At 45.1% G+C, this 23,037-nt stretch overlaps 1 protein-coding gene across 2 annotated transcripts in view; it reads left to right on the forward strand.

The window, feature by feature from the left end:
• LOC146205187 (uncharacterized) overlaps positions 1-23,037 on the forward strand; it is a 106,704-nt gene that overhangs the window by 46,029 nt on the left and 37,638 nt on the right. The window contains exon 1 of one of the 2 annotated variants that reach the window (XM_084589876.1): positions 16,162-16,534. The exons of the other annotated variant lie outside the window; for it this stretch is intronic. Within the exon in view, the coding sequence (XP_084446002.1) occupies positions 16,439-16,534 (96 nt within the window). The 5' untranslated portion in view covers positions 16,162-16,438. Of the gene's footprint in view, positions 1-16,161; positions 16,535-23,037 lie in introns of those variants that run through there. 2 annotated transcript variants of the gene reach the window in all.

Here is a 23,037-nt window from a genome sequence, read left to right on the forward strand (position 1 = left end):
CTACAAGAAACTTGGCTTTCTCCTAATCGTCCTTTCGCAGTTAAAAATTACTGTGTTTTTAGAACTAATCGCCCACACGGCAGAGGCGGAGGCTTGTTAACATTGATTTCAACACATCTAGTTCATCGTGCTAAAGTGGTTCATGAATTTATTGGGCCTGATTGTTGCCGTTGAGTAACTTGCCGTTGAGTTAACTGTCCCGCAGTGTGACCCGGTCATAACTGCAAATATTCTACTTTCCCACAGGCGTCCTTAGGACAGATTGTTTGGAAGCTTTCATCATCATCATCACCATCATCATCATCATCATCATCATCATCATCATCATCATCATCATCAGCCCGATTATACCCACTGCAGGGCGAAGGCCTCTCCCATATTTCTCCAATTAGCCCGGTTCTGTGCTAGCTGCATCCATTTGACCCCTGCGAACTTCTTAATCTCATCCGCCCACCTAACTTTCTGCCGCCCCCTGCTACGCTTTCCTTCCCTTGGAATCCAGTTTGTTACCCTCAGCTACCATCGGTTATCCTCTCTTCGCACTACATGCCCTGCCCATGTCCATTTCTTCTTCTTAATTTCTACTAGAATGTCAGTAACTTGAGTTATTTCTCTGACCCACTCTGCACGCTTTCTATCTCTTAATGTTACCCCTACCATTTTTCGTTCCATAGCCCTCTGGGTTGTCCTCAACTTAAGTAGAACTCTCTTGGTTAGCCTCCACGTTTCAGCCCCATAGGTGAGTACAGGCAAGACGCAACTGTTGTATACTTTCCTCTTGAGCGATACCGGTAAGCTGCTAGTCATAATCTGCGAGTGCTTGCCAAATGCGCTCCATCCCAATCTTATTCTTCTTGTTATTTCCTTTTCATGGTCCGGATCTGCGGTTACTACCTGTCCTAAGTAGACATATTCGCCTACTACTTCCAGTATTTCGCTACCTAATGTAAACTGCTGTTCCTTCCCGAGGCTGTTGAACATTACCTTAGTCTTCTGCATATTGATTTTCAAGCCTACCTTTCTACTTTTCCTGTCTAGGTCATCAATCATTATTTGCAGTTCATCCCCCGAGTTGCTTAGCAAGGCAATGTCATCAGCAAATCGCAGATTACTGAGGTATTCTCCATCTACCCTTATCCCTAACTGCTCCCGTTCCAAGTCTCTGAATACTTCCTCTTTGCTGACATTTAATTCAAATGTAGTTTTGGCTGGCGACATCAATTCCCATCATGTCATATGGGGTTTCAGAACAGACTATAGTGGGCAGTTACTTTGGTCTTGGTTGTCTAGAAATGATATTCAATGTTATAATAGTCGCGCCTATACTTATATGAGAGCAAATTCTCATTCAGCTATTGATTTAACATTAGCTGCAAATGGTGTTGGAGTATCATCGTGGTCTGCAATAGGCTTCAATACGTCAAGTGACCACTACCCTATCACTTTCAACATTGCATGTAATCCGATTAGGTCAACTGGTACATCGTGTAAATTTGTCTACATTACCCTGTTCAAGAAATGTCTAGGAGAGGCCTTCAGGTCATCTGCCCCTTCTAATAAATCGAATCGCGGTCCTGAAGTATTGTCTTCAGTTTTAGACGCAACTCGGCGATCAGAGTTTACAGTTCAGTCTGCCATTAAAAACAAGACTCCTTCGAGCTGGTGGAATGAAGATTGCGAAAAAGCCTATCGTCAGAGGAAAGCCGTATAGAAGCGCCTAGCCCATAATCAGTGCCCAAACAACTGGATTAATTACAAATTCTTTGCAGCTTCGTTTTAAAGAACAATGTCCAAGGCTAAGGAAGAATATAATGCGAATCTGAACACCTATTTGTCCAACCCAGTCAACCGGAAATCTCTCTATAGATACATGGAACGTACAAAAGTTTTGCCCTCCTTTCATACCACCCAGTCCACTGTTTTGTCTAAAAATGATGAATTAGATCAATTGGAATCAATAGCCCAAGGCCTTGCGGCGCGCTTTCAAGCTTGCACTACCTTTTCTTCAAACCGATTGCAGTTTGGTATAAACTTCACTGAGGTAACTATATCTGAATTAATGTCTGTAGTTAATTGCCTGCAATCGGCTGCCCCTGGAGTTGACAGAATATATGTTGCCATGCTGAAAATACTATTCAAAGACTTTGTCTAGGACCTATTGCAAATTGTGAATTGGTCTTTGGAAAAAGATTGGATTCCACAAGCTTGGAAAACATCGAAAATTATTTTACTACTTAAAGACCAGGGGAAAGGGTTTGATCTCGACAACATTCGGCCGATTGCTATCACTTCAAATTTAGTTAAGTTTATAGAACGGATAGTCTGCTCTCGTCTCACGGATCATGTTCTATCCTTCCAAGGCTTTAACGAGGCTCAGATTGGATTCCGACAGGGATGCTCGATTTGGAACGCACACGTAGACTTGGAGAGTCGTACTAGGGTTGCCATGAGGCAAAAAGAGGTTTCAGCTCTAGTTACTTTAGATATTGCCAAGGCGTACGATAGCGTAGAATACAGCATTTTGCTTCATAAGCTAGCTGATCTACATCCTCCATTATACATCTTTGCGTGGATTAGAGAATTTTTAAAAGATAGATCATTCTTCTGCCAAAGAATGCATTAAATTCCAACACTTACACCAAGTCAAGATGTGTACCCAGGGAACAGTCCTGTCGCCGTTATTGTTCAATATATTAATGCGTGACATTCCTATTCATCCGGCCGTCAAAGTTTATGTGTATGCAGACGATATAGCTTTTTTTTTGCTTCTGCCACAAATATTCAAACCCTATATCAATTGTTGCAAGATTATCTAAATGCCCTGGAGGTCTGGCTGGACAGCCTAAGGCTAACTTTAAATGTCAGCAAATGTGCCGACCTAGTATTCCCCACAGACATCCCCCGTTAATATTTCCTTGTATTATCATTCTGTCCTAATCCCGCAGGTTGATTTTATTAAATATTTGGGTGTATTATACGACCCACAGTTAGACTGGAGGTCTCAAGTTAGAAGCCTTGTGCTTAAAGGTGAACGTGCCCTTGGCCGTTTGATAAGAATCAGCAATAAGAAATATGGTATGCGTCGGGACACTCTGCTCTTGCTTTATAAAACCTACGTACGACCAATACTTGAATTCGGCTCCATTCTCTTTTCTGGGTGCCCAAGATACAAGCTTGAGCCCCTGTTTGCTTTAAAACGACGAGCTCTGCGCCTTTGTTTAGGTCTGTCCAAATCAGTGGCCAATGCATTGCTATACTTGGAAGCTCGGATACCTAATCTAAATTCGCGGTTTCAGCTTCTAACTGTGCGAACATATTTAAGGTCTTTGGAGACAGCCCCTGGAGTGGCTAACCCCATATTTACTTCGATCCCATCATACTTCTTTGATAATATTTGGCCTAGGTATAAGCTCCCTCAAGTTGTGTTTACTAATTCCCTGCTGTCCAAACTTTCAGAATCAGTAACCTCTTTAGTACAAGTTGACCACCGGCGGCCTGATACTATAATTTCATTTGATGACACCCTCCCAAGGAATGCTAAGCATTTGCCTGACAATATGTTAAATGCCCTTATAGAGGATTACCTAGACAATTTTCCGAGCCATATTGCCATTTTTACAGATGCGTCTCAGCAGGATGAAAAAGCAGCTATTGGCATATACTCTCAGGCTCTTGACTGGAGTTATTCATTTCGGGTCCCAGACTATACGCCAATTTTCGCTGCTGCGTTTCTGGCCATTGAGTTTCTGGCCTTGACAGAAATCCCTAGCAATATTTCTACTGTTATTTTTCTTTCTGACAGCCTATTCGTGCTGTTATCGCTCGAAAATTCGAAAGACACTCTGCTTTGCCGTTCACTTTATTTTTTCCTTCCGCCTCACATTTCAGATTTGCGTTTTCAATGGGTCCCAGGCCACTGTGGTATTACATATAATGAAAGGGCAGATTTTTTAGCAAAATCCGCTCTTAGTGGACCTCTTGTTCCATTCATACCTAATACCGTTAACTTTAGCACGATTTCAAAATTTCCAACGTCTCCATCACCTCAGTAACGAGCCTCTCCTTTCTGCACCAGATTACCAACACCTCAGATGGCCTTGGTGTGGCCACATGTGTGTTTCAAGGATATGTGAAGTGTCTATGACTCTCTTGCGCTGCAGATTACCGAAACTAAATCTGTATTTATGTCATTCGGGGCAATCCGCTACTAACCTCTGTGAGTCATGCAAAGAAATTGAATCCATAGATCATTTTTTTCTCTTCTGCCGGAGGTTCGCATCTCTCCGCAAAATTTACTTAGCAACTCCCCTTTCGAGATTAGGCCTTCCACTAACCATTCCAGTTCTCCTCTCCTTCGAAGCAAGCGTCAAGGGATATGCCTTAAAACCAGTTTGCGATTTCATTCATGATTACATAATTTCAACAAGTAGATTCCTATGCTAGGTACGATTTCATCTTTTCTTTTTCTTTTTATTTTTCCCAAATTCTAGTTAAAGATTCATATTATCTGAATACTTCAGTCCTTGAACATAATTATTTACAAAATACAATGCACCCTGGCCAATCCCCCGCCGTGGGTATGTGCCATTTTGTCTCAGGTCATCATCATCATCATCATCATTTAGGAGCTAGTAGGCTTGTCCCGCTACCACAGCACTGTAAATAAACACATCCTTTCTTATTTAACCAGAACGATATATACTTGTTAGCTATGTTTCGTACTTCTGATGCGATGAACTGATGTTCCATAATACTGTATTCTTTTCTCCACTTCTGCTAAGGCCCAGTTAGGGCCTGCAGTATCTGTTAAATAAAATAAATAATTAACAAGCTGCGGCATCGCAGCAAGCTTCACCATACGAAATAAACGTTAATTATAATCCCGTTTTGCAGACCTAATGCTACCAACTGCCTACTTCGTCCTCTATGGTCTCGCACTGAAATAATAGGAATTTACGATCGTCTGCGGCCGCACATGCGGTCCGAAGCCCAATTTCATTTGACACTAAGGCCCTCAATGTTTCCGCTGAATGGAATAAATTGGTGGGGATGAAAAGGAGTTACCGACGATTTGGTGCAACTTGGCGAGGCGTCTGCGTCCCTGCGGTGAAATCTGCGAGCACGCACACGCGCGATAATTATGTCGATATTTAAGTTTCAGCTAAAACACTTTCTTCAATTACGTTTTCGGAGACATTCTCGCTGAACACTATACGGGCATAAGTAATCGCTGTTGACTATAACACTTCACCATTCGAGGTGCCTAATAAGGCCGTTTTTATTGGGCTACAGCGTCTACCCGTAGAATGCAGCATGTAAGTAGTATGCAAACATGGCCCACGTCACAGCTATATATCTGTCGAGGCACACACAGTGGAGCGCTTTGTAGCATTTTCGGCAACGAAGGATGTCGCAGTCCTTGCCATCACCCCACCGGGCGCACTCGACTGAGAACTGTGCTCCCGCACGCTCTCCAGCAGCGCGGCACGCTCCCCAAGCAGCTGTCAGGTGTAATGACAGTGGCGTGTTACCATTTTATTATTACCTTTACCGACATCTTCCAGCACGCACTGACTGTTAAGGTGTGCGCCATTCAAACCAGAATTCAGACGTCTGCACTAAGTGCGGATGACAACAGCCGACCACAAGGTATACGTCACTTGAAAAATTCGTGGTGCATGCATCCCTCGAGTTGAAGTCAAGTCAAAGACATTTCGAATGAAATTAATAGAACTGACTGCGACTGTTTACGAGCTTGTCAGGAGTTGAGCTCGAGCAGTGGCGACAACGATAGCGATGAAAAGCAGTGCCTGCAAATATAGGCGCTGGATGTATACCTTGAGACTGTATGGATAAAGCCGTTTCTGCGAAATATAGTTGAAAAAAAAAAAAGCGAACTGAAAGTGCTGCCTTCGTGTAAGGGCTGCACCCCGTCGAAATAGCTGAACTGCGGCCTTTAATCAGCCCCGCCGGGGTGGCGCAGTGGTAAGACGCCCGACTACTGTGCCGGAGTACCCGGGTTCGAACCCGACCGCGGCGGCTGCGTTTCGATGGAGGCGAAACGAAGTGGCGTCCGTGTGCTGTGCGATGTCAGCGCACGTTAAAGATCCCCAGGTGGTCGAAATTACTCCGTAGCCCTCCAGTACGGCTCCCCTTTCTCTCTTTCCACTTTCACTCCCACCTTCCTCCCTTCCCTTACGGCGCGGTTCAGGTGTCCACAGAGCAAGTGTGACAGATACTGCGCCTTTCCCTTCCTGTGAACCAACCAACCAACCAACCTTTAATCGAGTGTATACGACATAACTTGCTACAAGCAGGCGTACCAATCCGCTACGGGAAGCGGCGGCTGGGTTATAATTGCGAGTTAGTCGCCGAAAATGACAAGAGTGAGGCACCGCAGCTGATCGCCGGAGGCGCACCATTCAACTGATGCGCATGGGAACTTTGCCGGTAATGGTTCCCAGCTAAAGGCAAAATCACGAACTTATTCATCATCATCAGCCTGACCGTACTCAGGACAAGTATATCTCATATATGCCTCTATTTAACGTGCCAGCTGAATCTGCCTAATCCCATTTCCTAATTTCAACCACCCACCTAACTTTCTGCCGCCCCATTCTAAGTTTTCTTCCTCTTGGAATCCTGTCAATAACTATAGCAACCATCGGTTATCCTGCCTTCGTGGTACATGCCCTGCCCACTACCATTTCTTCTTAGCGATTTCGACTAGAACTTCATTATCTCGCGTATAGAATTTGGCCTACTCTGCTGCTTACAGTCTCTTAACGTTACTCCTATCATTTTCCTTTCCATAGTTCTCTGTGTTGTCCTCAAATTAAGATCAACTCTTTTCGTTAGCCTCCACATCTCTGACCAGTAGGTGTGCCCCTGTGGTTACACATGTACTTCAATCTCGATGGATACTGGTAAGATGCCACTCTTGATCTTATTGTATACTCGTCAAATGTGCGCCTTCCCAATCTTGTTCTTCTAGCTACTTCCCTTTCATGGTCCACATCTACAGCCACTACCTGTCCTAATTAAATGTATTCCCTTACCACTCCCAGATCATCGTACATATCGAAAACTGCTCTGCTTCTCTAAAACTGTTGGACATTACTTTAGCCTTCTGCATATTTATTTTAGGCCTACCGTTTTTCTTTGCCTGTCTATGTCATTATTCATCCTTTGTAATTTGTCCCCTGAGTTACTTAGCAAGGCTTCATCGAAAATCAGATTAATGATGTATTCTACATTAACCCTCATCCTTATATGTTTCCAATCCATGTCTATGAGTATTTCCTCTGGGGTAGCACAAGGGGAAGGAATTGGCGCACAATATATATATATATATATATATATATATATATATATATATATATATATATATATATATATATATATATATATATATATATATATATATATATATATATATATATATATATATATATATATATATATATATATAAACACGAACAAGGATTCAGGGGGGAAATGTTGGTTTGGGAACTGAGGCTCCTCCTACAACCCTTGTTCTGTTTTCTTTGATGTTTCCTCTAAGCATGCAAGCGGCGAAGATAATTGGAGCGATTGTGTCCCATTTTCCTAACACTTTTTCTTATTAAGATTTTATTACTTTTTGTACGGAAAACTGTGGTTTCTGTGCCGCTGTGTAGATACCTTCCAGTACTTTTACGTATAGTTCATGATTCCCCAACGCCTGCATGACTGCCGATATCTTGACTAAAAAATGCCTCTTCGTAATCTGTGAAGCCTTTATATTGGGTGGGCTATTTTTTTAACCTTTTCCTGTCCATAACTATTCCTGTCCCTTCTATGATAATGTGAATAGGATGTATTGTCGAGTAGCGTTTACGATAGCTTGCATGACCTTTTGGTTCTAAGGTTGTCTTTATTCCATTACCGATTTCCTTCGCAAGTAACTTGTGCCTAATTGATGGCAAGTTGATCGCTCTGTAATATTTAGGCCTTAGATGTCCCCTTCCTTGTGGATTAAGATGATGCTATCATTCTTCGAATATTTTTATACTCTCGCGATCATGAGGCATTGCGTAGACGGCGGACAGTTTTTCTGGTACGAGTTTTTCTCCACTGTCCTCAAACAAATTTGTAGTTGCCTGATACTCCCCAGCTGCTTCCCCATTTTCATTGCTTCTAAGGTTTTCTTGGTTCTTCATTACCAGTGGAACGCCTGATTGCTCTTCGCTACTTCATCGTCCTGATTACCTCTCATACTGAATAAGAATTCCTCAGCTACTTCGACTAGATTATCTATATTAGTAATCCTATTGCACTCTTTTTTCTCTATAGTTCTTGCATTTGAGCTAGTAACGAAGAGCAGTTGTGTAGAATTAACGAGAGAGTGACAGGTACCGTATAATTCAGCTTAAAAAGAGGTATAAATTCAAGGGGGTTCAGGCTTACACTCCTACATCTAGTCATGACGGTCTGGTAGCCAAAGGATATGAAGAGGTAGAATCAGCAGTGGGTAAATAAACACACTATGGGCACCTTCAATGCCAAGGTAGGCAGGAAGCAAGCTGGAGATCAGGCAGTGGACGACTGTGGCATAGGCCTTAGGTATAGCTGGGAGTAGTTACTGATAGAGTTCGCAAACGGGAAGTGGACATGGGAAAAACTCTAGCGGAGATGCTTAAAATGAAGTATATTTCATATTGTGCATAGACCCTGGCAGAGTCATTGGAAAGGTGAGATGCAGTGACAATACGATCTTAAGGTCTCAAGTTAGTCTAGGCTTGAAGAGGGAGCGGAAGAAACTAGCGAAACCATCAAGGAGCTAGCGGAGAGAAAAAGTACAGGAACCCAGGATCTCGCTGCAAAACAGATATTCGGCTTTAACTGAGGAAGGTGACCTTAGTGTACAATCAGACAACAATTTTACAGAGATTATCACAGAGTGCGCAGCAGAAGTAGGCTGTAGGATAGTTAGGCAGGATACCTGTAAACTATTTCAGGAGAGAAAATATCTGATTAAGAAACGTCAAAGCATAAAAACCTCCAGCGCTACAGACAGGATAAAATCGGCATAGCTATCAAAGTTACCTAATAAGCATAATGCAACCGACAAAAGGAAGTATAATATTGAGACAGTTGAGCATCCTTTGAACGGCGGGAACCTGAAAGCAGTACCGAGGAGACTAGTTATATATGCAAAATTAAGATTCACGAGCTAAGAGGCAAGGCGGTTAATGAAATTTTCAATATGGATAAAGTAGTAAAGTAGAAGCTCTGCACTAATCTATAAATAGCCGAAGTAATCAGAAAGATAAAGTCAATGGTGGCAGTGCAGGGAGGTCAGACGTTCCGCCAGTATGAAAAAAGAAGTAAATGAGGCCCAATGAAAAGGACAGAAGCAGCTGGAGAGGACAGGTAAATCCAGAACTGTCGAAGGACAGTGGGAAGATCGTGCTAGAAAAACTGGCCACCCTGTATACGCAGTGCATCATGATTTTCGTGAGTACTGGAACCTTGAAACAACGCTAATAGTATCTTAATCAATAAGAAATAGGATATCCAGGACAGTCACCTTACTACACTTTACCATCCGTTACTTACACGGTATTTACTAAAGTAATAAAGTCAGTATAACCTTAGACTTCCACCAACCAAAGGGACAAGAGGATTTCGTAAACGCTGTTCGACAAAAGATCATCTTGAGTCGACATATCTAGGTTATGTAAAATGCTCGGAATATCATCAGCAGCAGCAGCCGAACTATTCGCCGCGAGATCGACCTAGAGGTGGCGCCACCGTCACTCCGGTAGTGTGGATCGGCAGCCGGCGGCGCTCGCAGAAACGCACGCTGCGTAGGTCCGCTTCCGAGTTTACGGCGGGTTTGTTGGCGATGAAAACGTGTCTTCTGCAGTATTTCTGCAATATTACAGAAAAAAAATCGATGGATTTCTCCAATGCAGCAGAAGAAGAGCGGATTTAGGAAAACAAAGCACGCAGCCACCAGACTTCTAGATTTACTTCGCACGTTTCTGGCGCTGTACCGCGCTCACGCGCCTAATGCTTGGGCCTGCCTAATGACAGCTTTGTTTTTCTTATCGACTTTTAAACAGTTTGCGCGTGTCTCGTGCAAGTGAGACCGGCGAATTTAGTGTCAAGCCCACGCAGATACCTGCAGTACTTTAGATTGAATCGAAAAAGCCTGGTTCATTATATCGTACTTAACTCGAGGATTAAGCAGGTTAAATGTAGCACTGGCAGCGCACTGCATGGCGAGTTGCTTTAGACTGAGTGTACATCAACTCTGGGCAAGACAACCACGCGCAAGTATTCCCCAAAAATGAGATCACGCCGACACTATACAGGAAACCTCGCCGCACAGGAAAGCTGATTGTTCACGTGTACAGCACTGAGTGGATTGAATTTGCCGAGATGCTTTTTGCGGCCACTGTCATAGAATGTGATAGTGTATTACTGCATGCACCACTAACTGTAAATGATTTCCTGAAACCGAGGAAAGTATAAGGGATTTCTGATGTGTGTGATGTTAATATATAACGGTAAATTAGTAGTCTAATTATTTTGTTTTGCAATGCCAATAAATTGCACCGTGTGAGAGAACTTCTACACACTTGACAGAACTTACAATAATCAGCGATTAATTTTCAGCAGCGTTAAAGTGCAAGCTAGGAATTACTCGCTGCGAAGACATCGTTATAAACTACGCATGGGCACTGTCATGTTGTGGGAAGCACTTTTACAGGCTGAAAACTTGTTTATGACTAATTATTAAATCTTATGCGAAGTCAAATATTAGGGTTGCTTCCAACAAAGATGCCAGATGTAAATCTATTCCGAAAGAAATGGAGGTCATCTTATCATGCGACTATAAAGATGTATTTATTCCCAAACTAAACACTGATATTTAAGCCCGCATGAAACTGTTTTACTCCCCTTGTCAGAAACGACGAGTTTGCTCGGAAGACAGCACTTGGACGAAAAGGGATTATAATGATTATAATAGGATACCAGTAAAGTACATTAATCTAGGTGTATTATGTAATATTTAGGGTAACAATTAGGTACAGTGAATATGTTTCCCAAACATTCGAGCATTTCTCTAAAGCAAAATGTGCTCACTAAAACTTTTACGGATGCACAGAAGCCTTCAACAACAAAAAAAAAAAGATAGATAGAAAAGAAATGCATATTGGCCCAGGTTTAGTGCATGAAAGCGGCATCGGCTATGACGGATGATTGCTGAGGCTGGTTTTGGTGTCGTTTTTTTTTTTTTTCGTTATTAACACCACGTTTACCATGTGAGATTGTTTATTATGCAGTCAAATCCCACAGCAGAGGAGCGCCTTTCGAAACGGATGTGATTGAATCCCCCGTTCTAGAAATCAGCAGTCGAGCGCCCTTACCATTCAGACACCGCGACAGAGGTTTAAAAGAAAGAAAGAAAAAAAAAGTACTCACACAACTCTATCGTGCATACAGACGGCATAGCAGGCATAGAGTGGCCTGTTCAAACTGCATTCTGCTATATGAAGCAGTCTGCGGTGGCATATGTTTTAGTAGCTGCGGTATTCCAAACAGAAACGGGAATATGCGATTTCTGAGCGTTTGCATTAACTTTTATTGACGGCAGCGACCTGTTTTGCTTTGACACGGCGGTAACGACAGTACCACTTCGTTTGAGACATTGCATGTCAAAGGATCTCAAGCGCCGAAGACCACTACAAGACCGCGATGGATGATGTCCTTATCCAAGCATGACATATGCTCGGTACGGACAAGTATATATATATATATATATATATATATATATATATATATATATATATATATATATATATATATTTTTAATGAAGCGTAGGGTTAAAGAGTGTTCATATTTATTTTGCAAGAGGCATATAGGTAAGCAAAATCTCACAGGAACCGCGAAACAAACAAAAACACTCCTGTACACGCCGCATGCGCGCGCGTAAATCACTGCGGGCTGGCACGCGACGCGAAAACGCCTCCACACTGACTAGGTTTTGCCGCTGAGCCGCAAGGTGGCGACTCTGCTCTATCTCGAGGCCAATACCCACTGTAGGGAGAAAACCTCTCCCATATTCTTCCAATTAACCCGCGGTCATGTGCAAGCTGCATCCACTTTACCCCTGCGAACTTTTTAAACGATCCGCCCACCTAATTTGTGCCGCCCCCTGCTACGCTTTTCTTCCCCTGGAATCCAATTTGTTGCCCTTTGTTATCCTCTCTTTGAACTTCTTATATAATCAACCCCAAAATAGAACCTTCATAAGGTCCATTCGATTCACCTGCTGGTTCTTGTGGTGCCTCACTTCACCATTCATTGCAATGCTGAATAATGGCGCCTTCTACAGGACGTCGTTCGTTTTAAAAAGTGCAGACTTCGTGCAGGTCCAGTTCGCGAAAAGTTCAGGAAAACTGTGCACCTCCTCAGCGGTGAGGTATAAAACTGTGCAGCTGCCACCGCTGCATGGAAGCAGACGAGTGCTTGCACGAAGATGGCTTGCATGTTGTGGTAAACGCCGAAGAGACTTGGCCTAATTATTCCACTCGTCAACGAGAACGGCGACGCGTATTTAGCGTCTAAAACGCAAACACGTGCATGCAGTATGATGCATATTTATTTATTTATTTATTTATTTATTTATTTATTTATTTATTTATTTATTTATTTATTTATTTATTTATTTATTTATTCCTCAAATGTCCCTGTGTAGGGGTTTTACATGAGTGGTGGGCGGCTTCACAAAAGGAGGTTTTTGATAGCAGTCTTGAAATTGGTCGAACTGGAGTGGTGCACAACTTCTTCAGGCAGATCATTCCAGTCCTTCGCTGTAAAAAAAAAAAAAAAAAAAAAATGGAGATGCGACGATGTGCGCGCATGCGGAGGGTATGCAGACTTGGAGTGACCGGTACGGGATGAGTGACAGTGGGCAGGTGATATGATATTGTCAGCAAGCTGACAAAGAGCAAGTCTAGCTATTTTACACATGTATGTTCGTCTTGTTTCTAGATCAGGAAAGTTCGCATTAGACATTGGCTGCGACACTAGTATAGGAATAATAATCATGGAAGATAAATCGGGCTGCGCGGTTTTGGATCGATTCAAGTGTGTTAGAAAGTTTAGTCTCGTGAAGGTCCCAAACTGAGCATGCATGCTCCAGTTTTAGTCTGATAAGAGATTTGTAAGCGATGGCATTTACTGAAAGGAAGAAAGCCGAGGATGCGGTTGACTTCGTTAGCTATTTGCTTTATGTGTGAGGGCCATGACAGATTGTGTGTAAAGATAAATTCGAGATATCTACAAGATGACTCAGAAGATATTGCAGAGTGCCAAAAAAACACGTGGGGGATACATAAGAATGACGGCGATGGAAAGAAAGTAGCAAGGTTTTCTTAACCTTTAATGACGTTCACCACGTCTTACATCACTTTTCAACTGCTTGTAAGTCGCATTGCAGAATGTCGACGTCTGAATTATTGTTAATGGGTCGGTAAATAACACAGTAATCTGCGGATAGACGTATGTCAGAAGATATGTCATTATGGAAGTCATTGATGTAGATTAAGAAGAGAAGGGGACCCAGGACATATCTTATGGTGAGGCTATCCAAAAGTAACCGAAAATAATATGCCTCTGCCTGTGCCACTAGGTATAAGGTGAACATGTGCATTTCGAGCCAGCTGCATCGAGGGGTTCATGTACCTGCTATTTGGGAATTCGCCTCCTTGTTCGGGATGCTGGTACCGGCTGATGTGAGCAGTGCACGGTCGATCGCAGCTTGTCGGTGACGCTAACCCTATAGCAGACGGCGAGGCGCCTGAAAGCTACCCTTCGTTTAGGAAGCAGCCTGTGCACATGCTGCACGCGAACTGCCGGAACTGTTGCTGCACGTTTGCGGCACCTCCGCAGAACTTAACGGAACTAGTGCAGAAAGTGCAGCAGAATCGGACGGATCTATAGATTGCGAGACAGCGTTTGACTCAGTCGAACTGTCGGGAGTTATTCAGACAGTGCGGAATAGATGAGCTATATGTGAAAATGCTTTAAGATATTCATAGTGGCTGCGCAGCAACCATATTTCTTCATAAAAAAAAAAGAGTAATAAAATCTCCATAAGCAAGGGTGTTAGGCAAAGAGACGTGCCTATATATATATATATATATATATATATATATATATATATATATATATATATATATATATATATATATATATATATATATATATATATATATATATATATACACGTTGTTGCTATGCGAAGGGTTGCCATTTCGAAACTATGGCTCACATGACCGTGGATTACCGACTACATGACCTTTAGTATAGGGCTGACGCCCTAAAAGCCGCGCTCTGAGCACTGGCCCCAGCGCCGTCATAAAAAGTCGCACACGCCACCTCACCTCAGTCCCGCGTGGGCTGGAGAAGTGGTGAGCGCGGGAGAGAGGTGACATCACTTGCGCCGTTGATTGACAGCGCTAGGGATGGTGATTAGATCACGGATTTTTCGAAAATGCCAGTCTTTTGGCGCGAGATAAACATAATTAGTTGGGCCACAACGCCGAAGGTAATTGCGTGCTTGAAATTAAAAGAAAAACTGATATAACTGCACTAATGGCCGGTCACAGACATGTAGATGCAGCTAGACGCCTCTTTGTAATAGTTAAAGGTTAATTATAGAAATTAGTCAGCCAGCTTACTAGTTAACATTCTTAACCTGTTGTTTGAGATTCGTGAGCACTGGTGCAGTTGTGACGCAGAAGCCGTCTTCACATTCCAAAAAAACTATTTTTAAATATTAATGGTGGGCTTCTTTGAAACACCTGCTATAACAGCTGTATCTTACGGGTGCTCACACAGGGGAGAAACATGAAGGCTAAAGAAAAGAGTTCAGCCTACATTGGGGACATCGTAGGAGGAAATTTGAAAGGAAAATTATAGGTGCAATGTAAAGCGACAAGAAGCGCGCATAATATTAGGGGGTCAGGAAACAAGCGCGGCCGGGTTATTGACATTCTAGTCGAAATCAAGAAGAAATGGGCATGGGCAGAGCATTGCTAAGGGTAACAGACTGGATATTAGATAGAAGGTAGGCAAACATTGCGGAAGGCGACAGAAAGTGGAGTGGGTGGATGAGATTAGGAAGTTTACGGGGATTATGTGAAGGCAGATGGAACCGGACCGGGTGAAGTGAAAGGTTATGTGAGAAGCCTTTGCACTGCAGCGGGTGCATGGGCAGGCTGTTACTAATGTTACCAGCTATATGTTTGCTGATGGGGAATCCCACATCTAGTTCTCGTCTCTCCGTTAAGCCATGATAACACAGCTTATACACACCCGCCTTTTACTACTGTATATGCCTCATTCGGCCTCATGATATCCCATTCAATGACCGCTTGCAAACTCCCCGAACAGCACTGCTAGACTATAGCGTTAAACTTTTCCAGGTTCAGTTTTGTACAGCTTTTCAGGTTCAACGAGCCTCCGCTGCGTCACAGGTCTGACCGCCGCCGTAGTCAGTTGGGGACTGAGGCAGGAGACTTTATTATCATAAGGAGGTAGCAGCCAATTCCTACATTAGGGTGCCCACATACTGTCCTGATGGGGGATTGCGTTCCCGGCTGTGGTCACAGGGCTCTGCCCCAGACCTGGGGTACAGCCATTTACCAACACGGGGTACTTTTTTTTTTTTTATCTGGTGTTGAATCGAGCTGCGCAGGAATTCGAACCATGGTAATTTTGCACGCGAGGCGGATGTTCTATCTCTACGCCACTACTGCGACACGTAATTTACGCGGTGTTTCGTGTGCGTAAACTCTTTCGGCAGGTCTAGGGGGCATTTCTCTGGTCTAATGCCTATTCAGGAAAATAATGATTTGCGCAACAGCGTGATTTCACCTCCCGCGACAAAAAGAAAAGTTACGAGGTCTGCAGTGCACGAATGAGAGTGCCGCATCCGGCCGCGTATCTCGGGACAAGCTCGGAAGCGTGGGACACGGATTTCAGCGCTCTTATTCTTGCGACACTGAAAACTGTGCGCACGCGTTCTGTTGTGCCGCGAAGTGTTTTCGGAAGTGTGTACTGCATGCCGCGGCAGCTCGCGAGGTGCGTGCAGCAGGGTCACTCTTCTGGGCTTCCTCGGCGCGTCGTGGTGCGTCGGCGTGTCCGCGTGAGGCGAAGCCGGACATTTGGCGTCGTGGGCCACAAAGGCGCCGAGGCGCGCCGCGGTGAGGGAAGGCACAAAATGAGGCTTTCCTCGGGTCGCGCTCTCGCGGTTCAACCTGGTTGGCTGGCTGCGAGTGCACTGTCCTACTTCGGACGGCGTCACGGGGCCTCGCCGCTTGGCCGGCTCCAGTCGGCTCGCTGCAGGTGCTCCCGCCAAACACGCCCGCTACTGTCATGGACAAGGCCCAAGAAGCCGCCGCCGCCGCCGCTGGCATGGACTATCCGGCCAGTGAGCTGGGCTCCATCGGCAGGGACCTCCTGCCTCCTCCGGTGAGATGATTCCTCTTTTAGCCCGAGTTCCTCCTTTCCGCCCTTTTGTGATGACGTGACTGCAATGGGAGTCAGCGCATTATTAGGTACAACGAAAATGGATGGGAACGTTGATTTATGGCTTGCACAGAGGTCCAAGTGTAATACTATGAGATTTCCAACTTTGTGCGATGTTTAACGGAACGCGGAATGGCCTTTTCGCTGTTTCTTACGGGGCGACTACCGACGTCCGGTTTTCGTCTAAAAGTGTCGCGGAGCTTACAGTGCAGCCCTCTTCTGGAAACTTGGCTTCCTCGTTGCTAGCGCAGTGCCGACAATGTTTTCGCGATATCCTTTCTCGGCATAATTTCGAGGTGAAAAGCTTGTGAGCCACTTCCAGAGTATGTTCCGAGGCGACGTAGTACGTGGCGCCGCAGAAGAACAAGGGCTCGCTGACCGGCCCAGTTCTTCGCTCGTGAGGTTCTTTGCACAACAGCACGGCAGCCGATGGACGAGAGTGGTCAATGTGCAGACATATGCAGCAGATTATCTGACATTTTGCATGGCAACGAGCTTGTCTGGGATCTTGGAGTACGTGAGTTGTCGGAAAGTATTTGAAATGTATGGAGTGAATTTTTCATTATCCTTATTTGTTAACGCGCAGTGTACGCATCAAAATATGAAGAAGACGATAACTTTGGGTGTGAAAGTAGCGGGTGTGGTTCTCATCCTGTTGGTTTCTCCTATCAACTACTCCTGGTACAGTGGAAGACGCATCGATGGAAAGTTTTGCATTATTTATTCATGGTTCCTGCCGCACTCAAATTCGTGCTACGTAGGTGAAGGCACAATCAGTGCTTCCCTTATTTCTGTTGTAGAATAAGACCTGTCTCACCCGAGAGTGCACTCTTTCATGGCTTCTCACATTGTCTACTATATACCTTGTTTCCCGTATACTTGCTTCTACAAATATAATTACGTGTATATGAGGCATGAAATTGTCGAACCATCGAAATTGTCTCGTGCTGAACAATGCACTGACCAAACATGTTGCACTGTGTTTCTCCCATATCCTGCTAATACAATACTTTTGTAGTTCGTGTCAATACAGCGATAGCGTATCCGCACTTTGGTGCTACTAAGCGATACAGCTCATGTGAAGTCACAGTGATTGCTGTTGTTTTTACTGACCCGAATTGTATAACGGGAAATGTCCATTGTGCGTGGTTACAAAGACACGGGCGTGGACACTGTGTACGCGCTGTTCCTCCTCACTGGCTCTTTTTTGGGCAACGTTGAAAGAATCTCCTGCGCCATTTCCTCGCAGCTCCAGACGTCGGCTTCAGCGCCAAGCTGTTCAGAGTCAGGCAGGCTTCAGCATCTAAGCCTAATACGTTCACAATAGGTCCCGTTGAAAAACCAATGCGCTTCGCTGGCCAGCATGCGTCATCATCCTTACCGAGGCGGGCGCAGAGAATTCCTTCTTTCCACGCGAAGTGTATACAGCTCGTACGGCCGAAAAGCCATCGCCGTAACTCGATCTGAGAAAAATGATGTCGGAGAAAATACGCAGATGATTTCGCATCAAAATTGTGACGTAACCGCACTTTCTGCTGTGTTCAGTGTGGTGCCATATCCTTTCGCTTCCCATCAGTGAGCATTAATCTTTTAGTCTAGTTGCAGGCCATCGACCGCTGAGCCTTAATTTAGCAGGTCCGCTTCCCAATATAAGGATGAATTGTTTTACCTGTGGCAAGCCGCTGGCTGCACAATAGAAAAGCATTCCAGTATGAGCTTGCCGAGAGCGACGAAGTTGATGGACCACGCATGCCGGATGCTGCGCTGAAAAAGTGTGCGCTACACAGTTGAGCAGCGCGCACTTTCACAACGTGGCCTCGCTTCACAGCTCGATAAAGAACTTCGCTCGTGCACGAGAACAGCGGGGTTCGAAACTAAAGGGACGGGTTCACACAACAGCGCTTCACCGCAGCTTTCTGCACACCGGACATGAACAGATGCGATGTTCTCGAACGCGGCTCAGTGAAGGCGGTGATTTCATCCTAATCAGTGGCGTTAAAGGAAACGACACAATGAGCGCTACTTCCATATGCTGTTCAGCTGCGAGGTTTACTATAAGGAACGATGATCTTGTGGCAGAATTTCGCATCCGAGAGGTGCTGGGGTTTTCAACGGGCGCAGGATTTCCCTGACGTGATGCTCGGCTCTTCTGGGGTGAAATACTCGAGAGAAAAAAGCCACAAAGGGCTTTCACAGCAAATTTCGACCGGATAAGCTCCATAGTGGGATGGAGTTTGGTCCCAGTTCTGTTTTAAAGCTCCTTTACTCCACGCAGACTCAGTGCAGTGCCCTCAGGCATACCCCAGACTGTGATCTGCAGGGGTGGAGCAGAAAAAAAGCAATCTATTGCCATGCTCCACCAAACCAGCGTTAACTCTGTTTACGGCACAAGAGGCCGCGTGTCCTTTATTTGTTTTCCAATGAAACATCATGGCTGAGAAAAATAGTAATTACCGGAACACGTGGGCGAAGACCTTATGGTTCGATTGTCATTACTTCCTTTTTTGCATGTGCCCCTTCTTTGATCTCGCTTTGGAATAGAGCAGGTTACGATGCCAGGTGCGCCGCTGGGGCTGGCACGGACTTCTCGCGATTCATCCTCCGAGCAATTCTGCAGTGATTTTTTTTTTTTTTCATCGCTCAACATTGTTAGAAATAGTTTAACAGAACTCCACGTTATATAGACTGTTTACAATTTGACCGAACCGCACCTTGCACTTTTCCGGGCATGCACAGTAAGCACCTCTGTGTAATCCTCCAGCCGCAACGCAGCTGCTATAACCCAGGGGAAATACGGCTGCGTCTTTTGTCATTGTCAATAGGATCATTGTCATTGTCCAATGTGATTTTGAACACTGCCAGGAAAGAAATAATAATGGGAAATAAGGAAGTATATACTGTACGAGCAAATAAACGTAAGATGGAGGCGATCGAAGAAATTAAGTTTTTTTTTTCTCTCTCTTTTTCTGACATCCTAGGCGAGACGAAACAGCCATGACCACGTTCGTATCGATCGTCTCATTAACAATAATGTCATACCAAGCTCGCTCCTTTGAAGCTCCTCGACCGTATACAGTAAAAAGTTGAATAACTGGGATAGCCTCCCCCTGCTCCTCCTCCTAAGCCTTCTCCCCCACAGGAACTGAGAAGCATTTCTTCAAACGCCATATTGCCCGCTCGGCGACCAAACGGACTGAAAAGCTGACTTGCAATAGCAGTCCAGGCTGCGAGCTAGGGTTGCTTGCATCAACTCACAAAAAGGGCGTCGATATTCCAGCACCATGTGAGAAAAGCGCGTACGATGCCAGCGTTACTTAAAAAAAAAAAAAAAAAAAAAAGAAGAAGAAGAAGAAGACACAGAACCAAGCTTAGTTCTGGTGTTCTTGGCTGTAGCACTGTGCTCGGTGGCGCGCACCGTCGTTCGCGCTTGAGGGCAAGCATCGCGTGATGTGGGTCCCTGGCAAGCGGTTCACGCTAGCGCCATGTTGCGTACTCTTTGCTTCCTCCGACCACCTCCGACGGGCGGATTTGCAGTGGCCTGTCCGCTTGGTCTGCAGAGCGTATAGGGGTCGCTTAGCGCGCGCGGCACGCACGCTCGCCAATGGGTGTCGCTCCACGCAGGGGCATCCTCTAGGGCATCCTCTGCAGGTGCGCGAGACTAAGGACCATAGTGAGACCATCAGCACTGCATAGGCGAGCTGATGGTTGGTGACGTCGGTTCGGTCCCTTTACTCTGTTTCAAAGGGGTTCGCCGCCGTTAAGCCCTCACAACTGTCAGTGGGGAGGCACACGCTTTACGAACGGCTAGCTTCTAAACGTACATAGAATGAGGCCTTTACCTGGCAAGGTTCGTTTCCGCCGGCCGAGAAAGTTGAACTCAGTGTCTCGGTCACTGCATGGGACCACATGTGGCCAGATAGAGATTTGTTGACGCAGTGTCAGTTGGCACAAGGTTCAGTTTAGCTCATATGTTCAAAATAACGTTGTCCACCCCCCCCCCCCCCCCCCTTCTCTTTAATAGAGCTCAAAAAGTAAAGCGCAAACTTTAAAAAAGACATATCGATGCAAAGTATTCGTCGTTTTTTTTTTTCTTCTTCTTTTTAGGACATGAGTGATGGTTTCGATCGTCACCATCGCGTATGAGGCGCCCTCCGCCCGCTGAGCGTAACATTCAGAATGTCAGTGGCGCCGCAGTGTGTTGCGAGAGCTCTGCCGAACTCTATACCCGGTGTGTATACACACCCAGTCGAAAAAAAAATGCAAACTACAGAACCGGGTCTAAAATACGACAAAATATTCTGTATTTCAGTCGTACACGTCAGGTCTTTCTGTGGTTGTTTGGTACTTTCCTGTTGTTCTGTAGTAGTTTTTTTTTTTCGTAGTTTTCGGTTGTCTGTAGTTCTGCAGTATTTTTCTGTTGTAACTACTGAAAATTTTGATGTTATGAACTTATCGCAAGCCCCCTTGTCGAAACGTTGGCTCGGCTTGCGAACTGAGACTCCCCCTCTAGACTTGTTCGATGCTCTTTCATACTGTGTAGCCATCTTATTTCTCTCGTTCTGCCCTGGATACAGAAATTTCTCTCGTCACAGCAGGTTTCCTGTTAAAAGCCGCACAGAAATTCTGTCGCAGCAACGGAAAATTTTCTCTACTTTTTTTCGGCTGGCCGGGCACCAACCCCAGTAGAAAGTCCACTGCTTAATACAAACGTTCTTTTTTTTTTTTTTTTTTTTTTCAAGCAAGTTCAATTGGATTCAGAAACGCTGGCTGGCCCTGTTCTGCGCCGCGGTGCTACCATTTTTTTTTTTTTCCTTTGAGACACTGGAATTTCATTGTACCGTCTGGCTGTTCGGACATGCTCCGTTTGCCGAACAGCAGCGGCAATTGGCAAATGACGGAAGTGGTCCGGGAACACGCCCCGCCGCCGTCTCTCAGCCACGCTCTGTATATCGGTATACCATTTCCGGCCGCATGCGCGGCAGAGGCGTATTTCCCGGGAAAAGAAAATATAGAAGAAAAGAGAACGGTGCGATGGCGCGCTAAATAAAGGTAACCACCAGACGACAACTCCACTACAGCCACTTTAGCTGCGCGATTTCTGTTTCTCACATGTTCTCTCCCAACGCAGGTGCCTTACACGCGTGCTTAACGGCATATCGACCCCTAACATATCGAGCAGAACAGAGCAAAAATAAAAGGAAGGCGTTTATTTTGTGGCTTGAGAAACGGCGCATTCGATTGCTTGTTCGCCGCATACAACGTCGCACGCATACACCACCGCTAGGCGGAGTAGCTGATGAACAATTTTCGTCCGACTGTAGCATTGCCTCACTGAATTATAGCCACGATGAATGGGAATATGTACTTTGCTATGACGTAGAGAAAAAAACAAAAAAACAAGTCAGAGTCGCATGTCCAGCTCATATATACGCAGTTCTGCATGCGGGGCAGAAGAGTAGTGAAGCAGGAATAGCTCAAAACGAGCCCTCTCTCAGACGCCGATGGTTAACGACGAAGTTAGCGCGGGCAATGCCCGATGTATCATTACTGCGTCTCGTCCTTCTTGCCGACCTTTTGCGCCTGGTTGTACTGAACGGGAAGAAGGAAGCGCAGCTGCCTCGGGTATGCCGCCAGCGCTCCTTGAAGCGTTCGTACCGCCGCAGCCCTGCCTGACGCAGACACCTCGCGACAGCAAGAAGGCGGAAAGGATAGGACGTAGATTGGGTGATGTGCACGCGGAAGAATAAGAAGCGAGGAAATACGAAGGGTCCTCCTATGTGTGCGCCTGTTGAAATGGGTCTCTAGACCCCGGCAGCCTGAAGCGGGGTTATCAATTCTGTAATATTCTCGCCGATAGGAGAGCGATGCTAACAATTGCGCGCTGGTCCACAGGTTCGTCAGGGTACTCACATTTCGTACGAAACACTTGGTCGTCAGCATTTACTAAAACGTCATCGTTACCTACATCTTAGACTTCATCTACGATGCTCTTGACATATGGATCCTCTCATTGATTAAGTTCCATTGACTTAAAGATGAAATGGACGCGGCATGGCTATACCAGCTCGTGAAACAATATCTCTTCTGACCGCGGTGTTGAATCCATAGTGTGGACGCACGCCTGGTCTAGCTCAGTTGACGGCTGTGTAGGAGCCATGCAGAAGAAAATTAACAGCAAAAACTAAACACTATTTCTCTTACACCTATCCGACGAAACAATATCATTCACAATCACTTTTTGTTTCTTTCCATTAGCTTTTATTTTTTTCTTCCATCTGAGAAAGGTGCTTTTTACAGCACCTTCCAAATTGTCATCTTGTTTCCTTCTAGTTGGGGAACGAAAACATGACCTGAATTAGCGGCACCTGGAGGATATGTTCGTCGCCGTATAACGGAACGGAACGGAATCCGGACCTCTGCTGCGCCTAGAACGTTTCGGCGCCATG

This window comes from Amblyomma maculatum, chromosome 1 (genome assembly GCF_055883805.1).
Source record: "Amblyomma maculatum isolate TAMU_Amacu chromosome 1, ASM5588380v1, whole genome shotgun sequence".
Lineage (NCBI taxonomy): Eukaryota > Metazoa > Arthropoda > Arachnida > Ixodida > Ixodidae > Amblyomma > Amblyomma maculatum.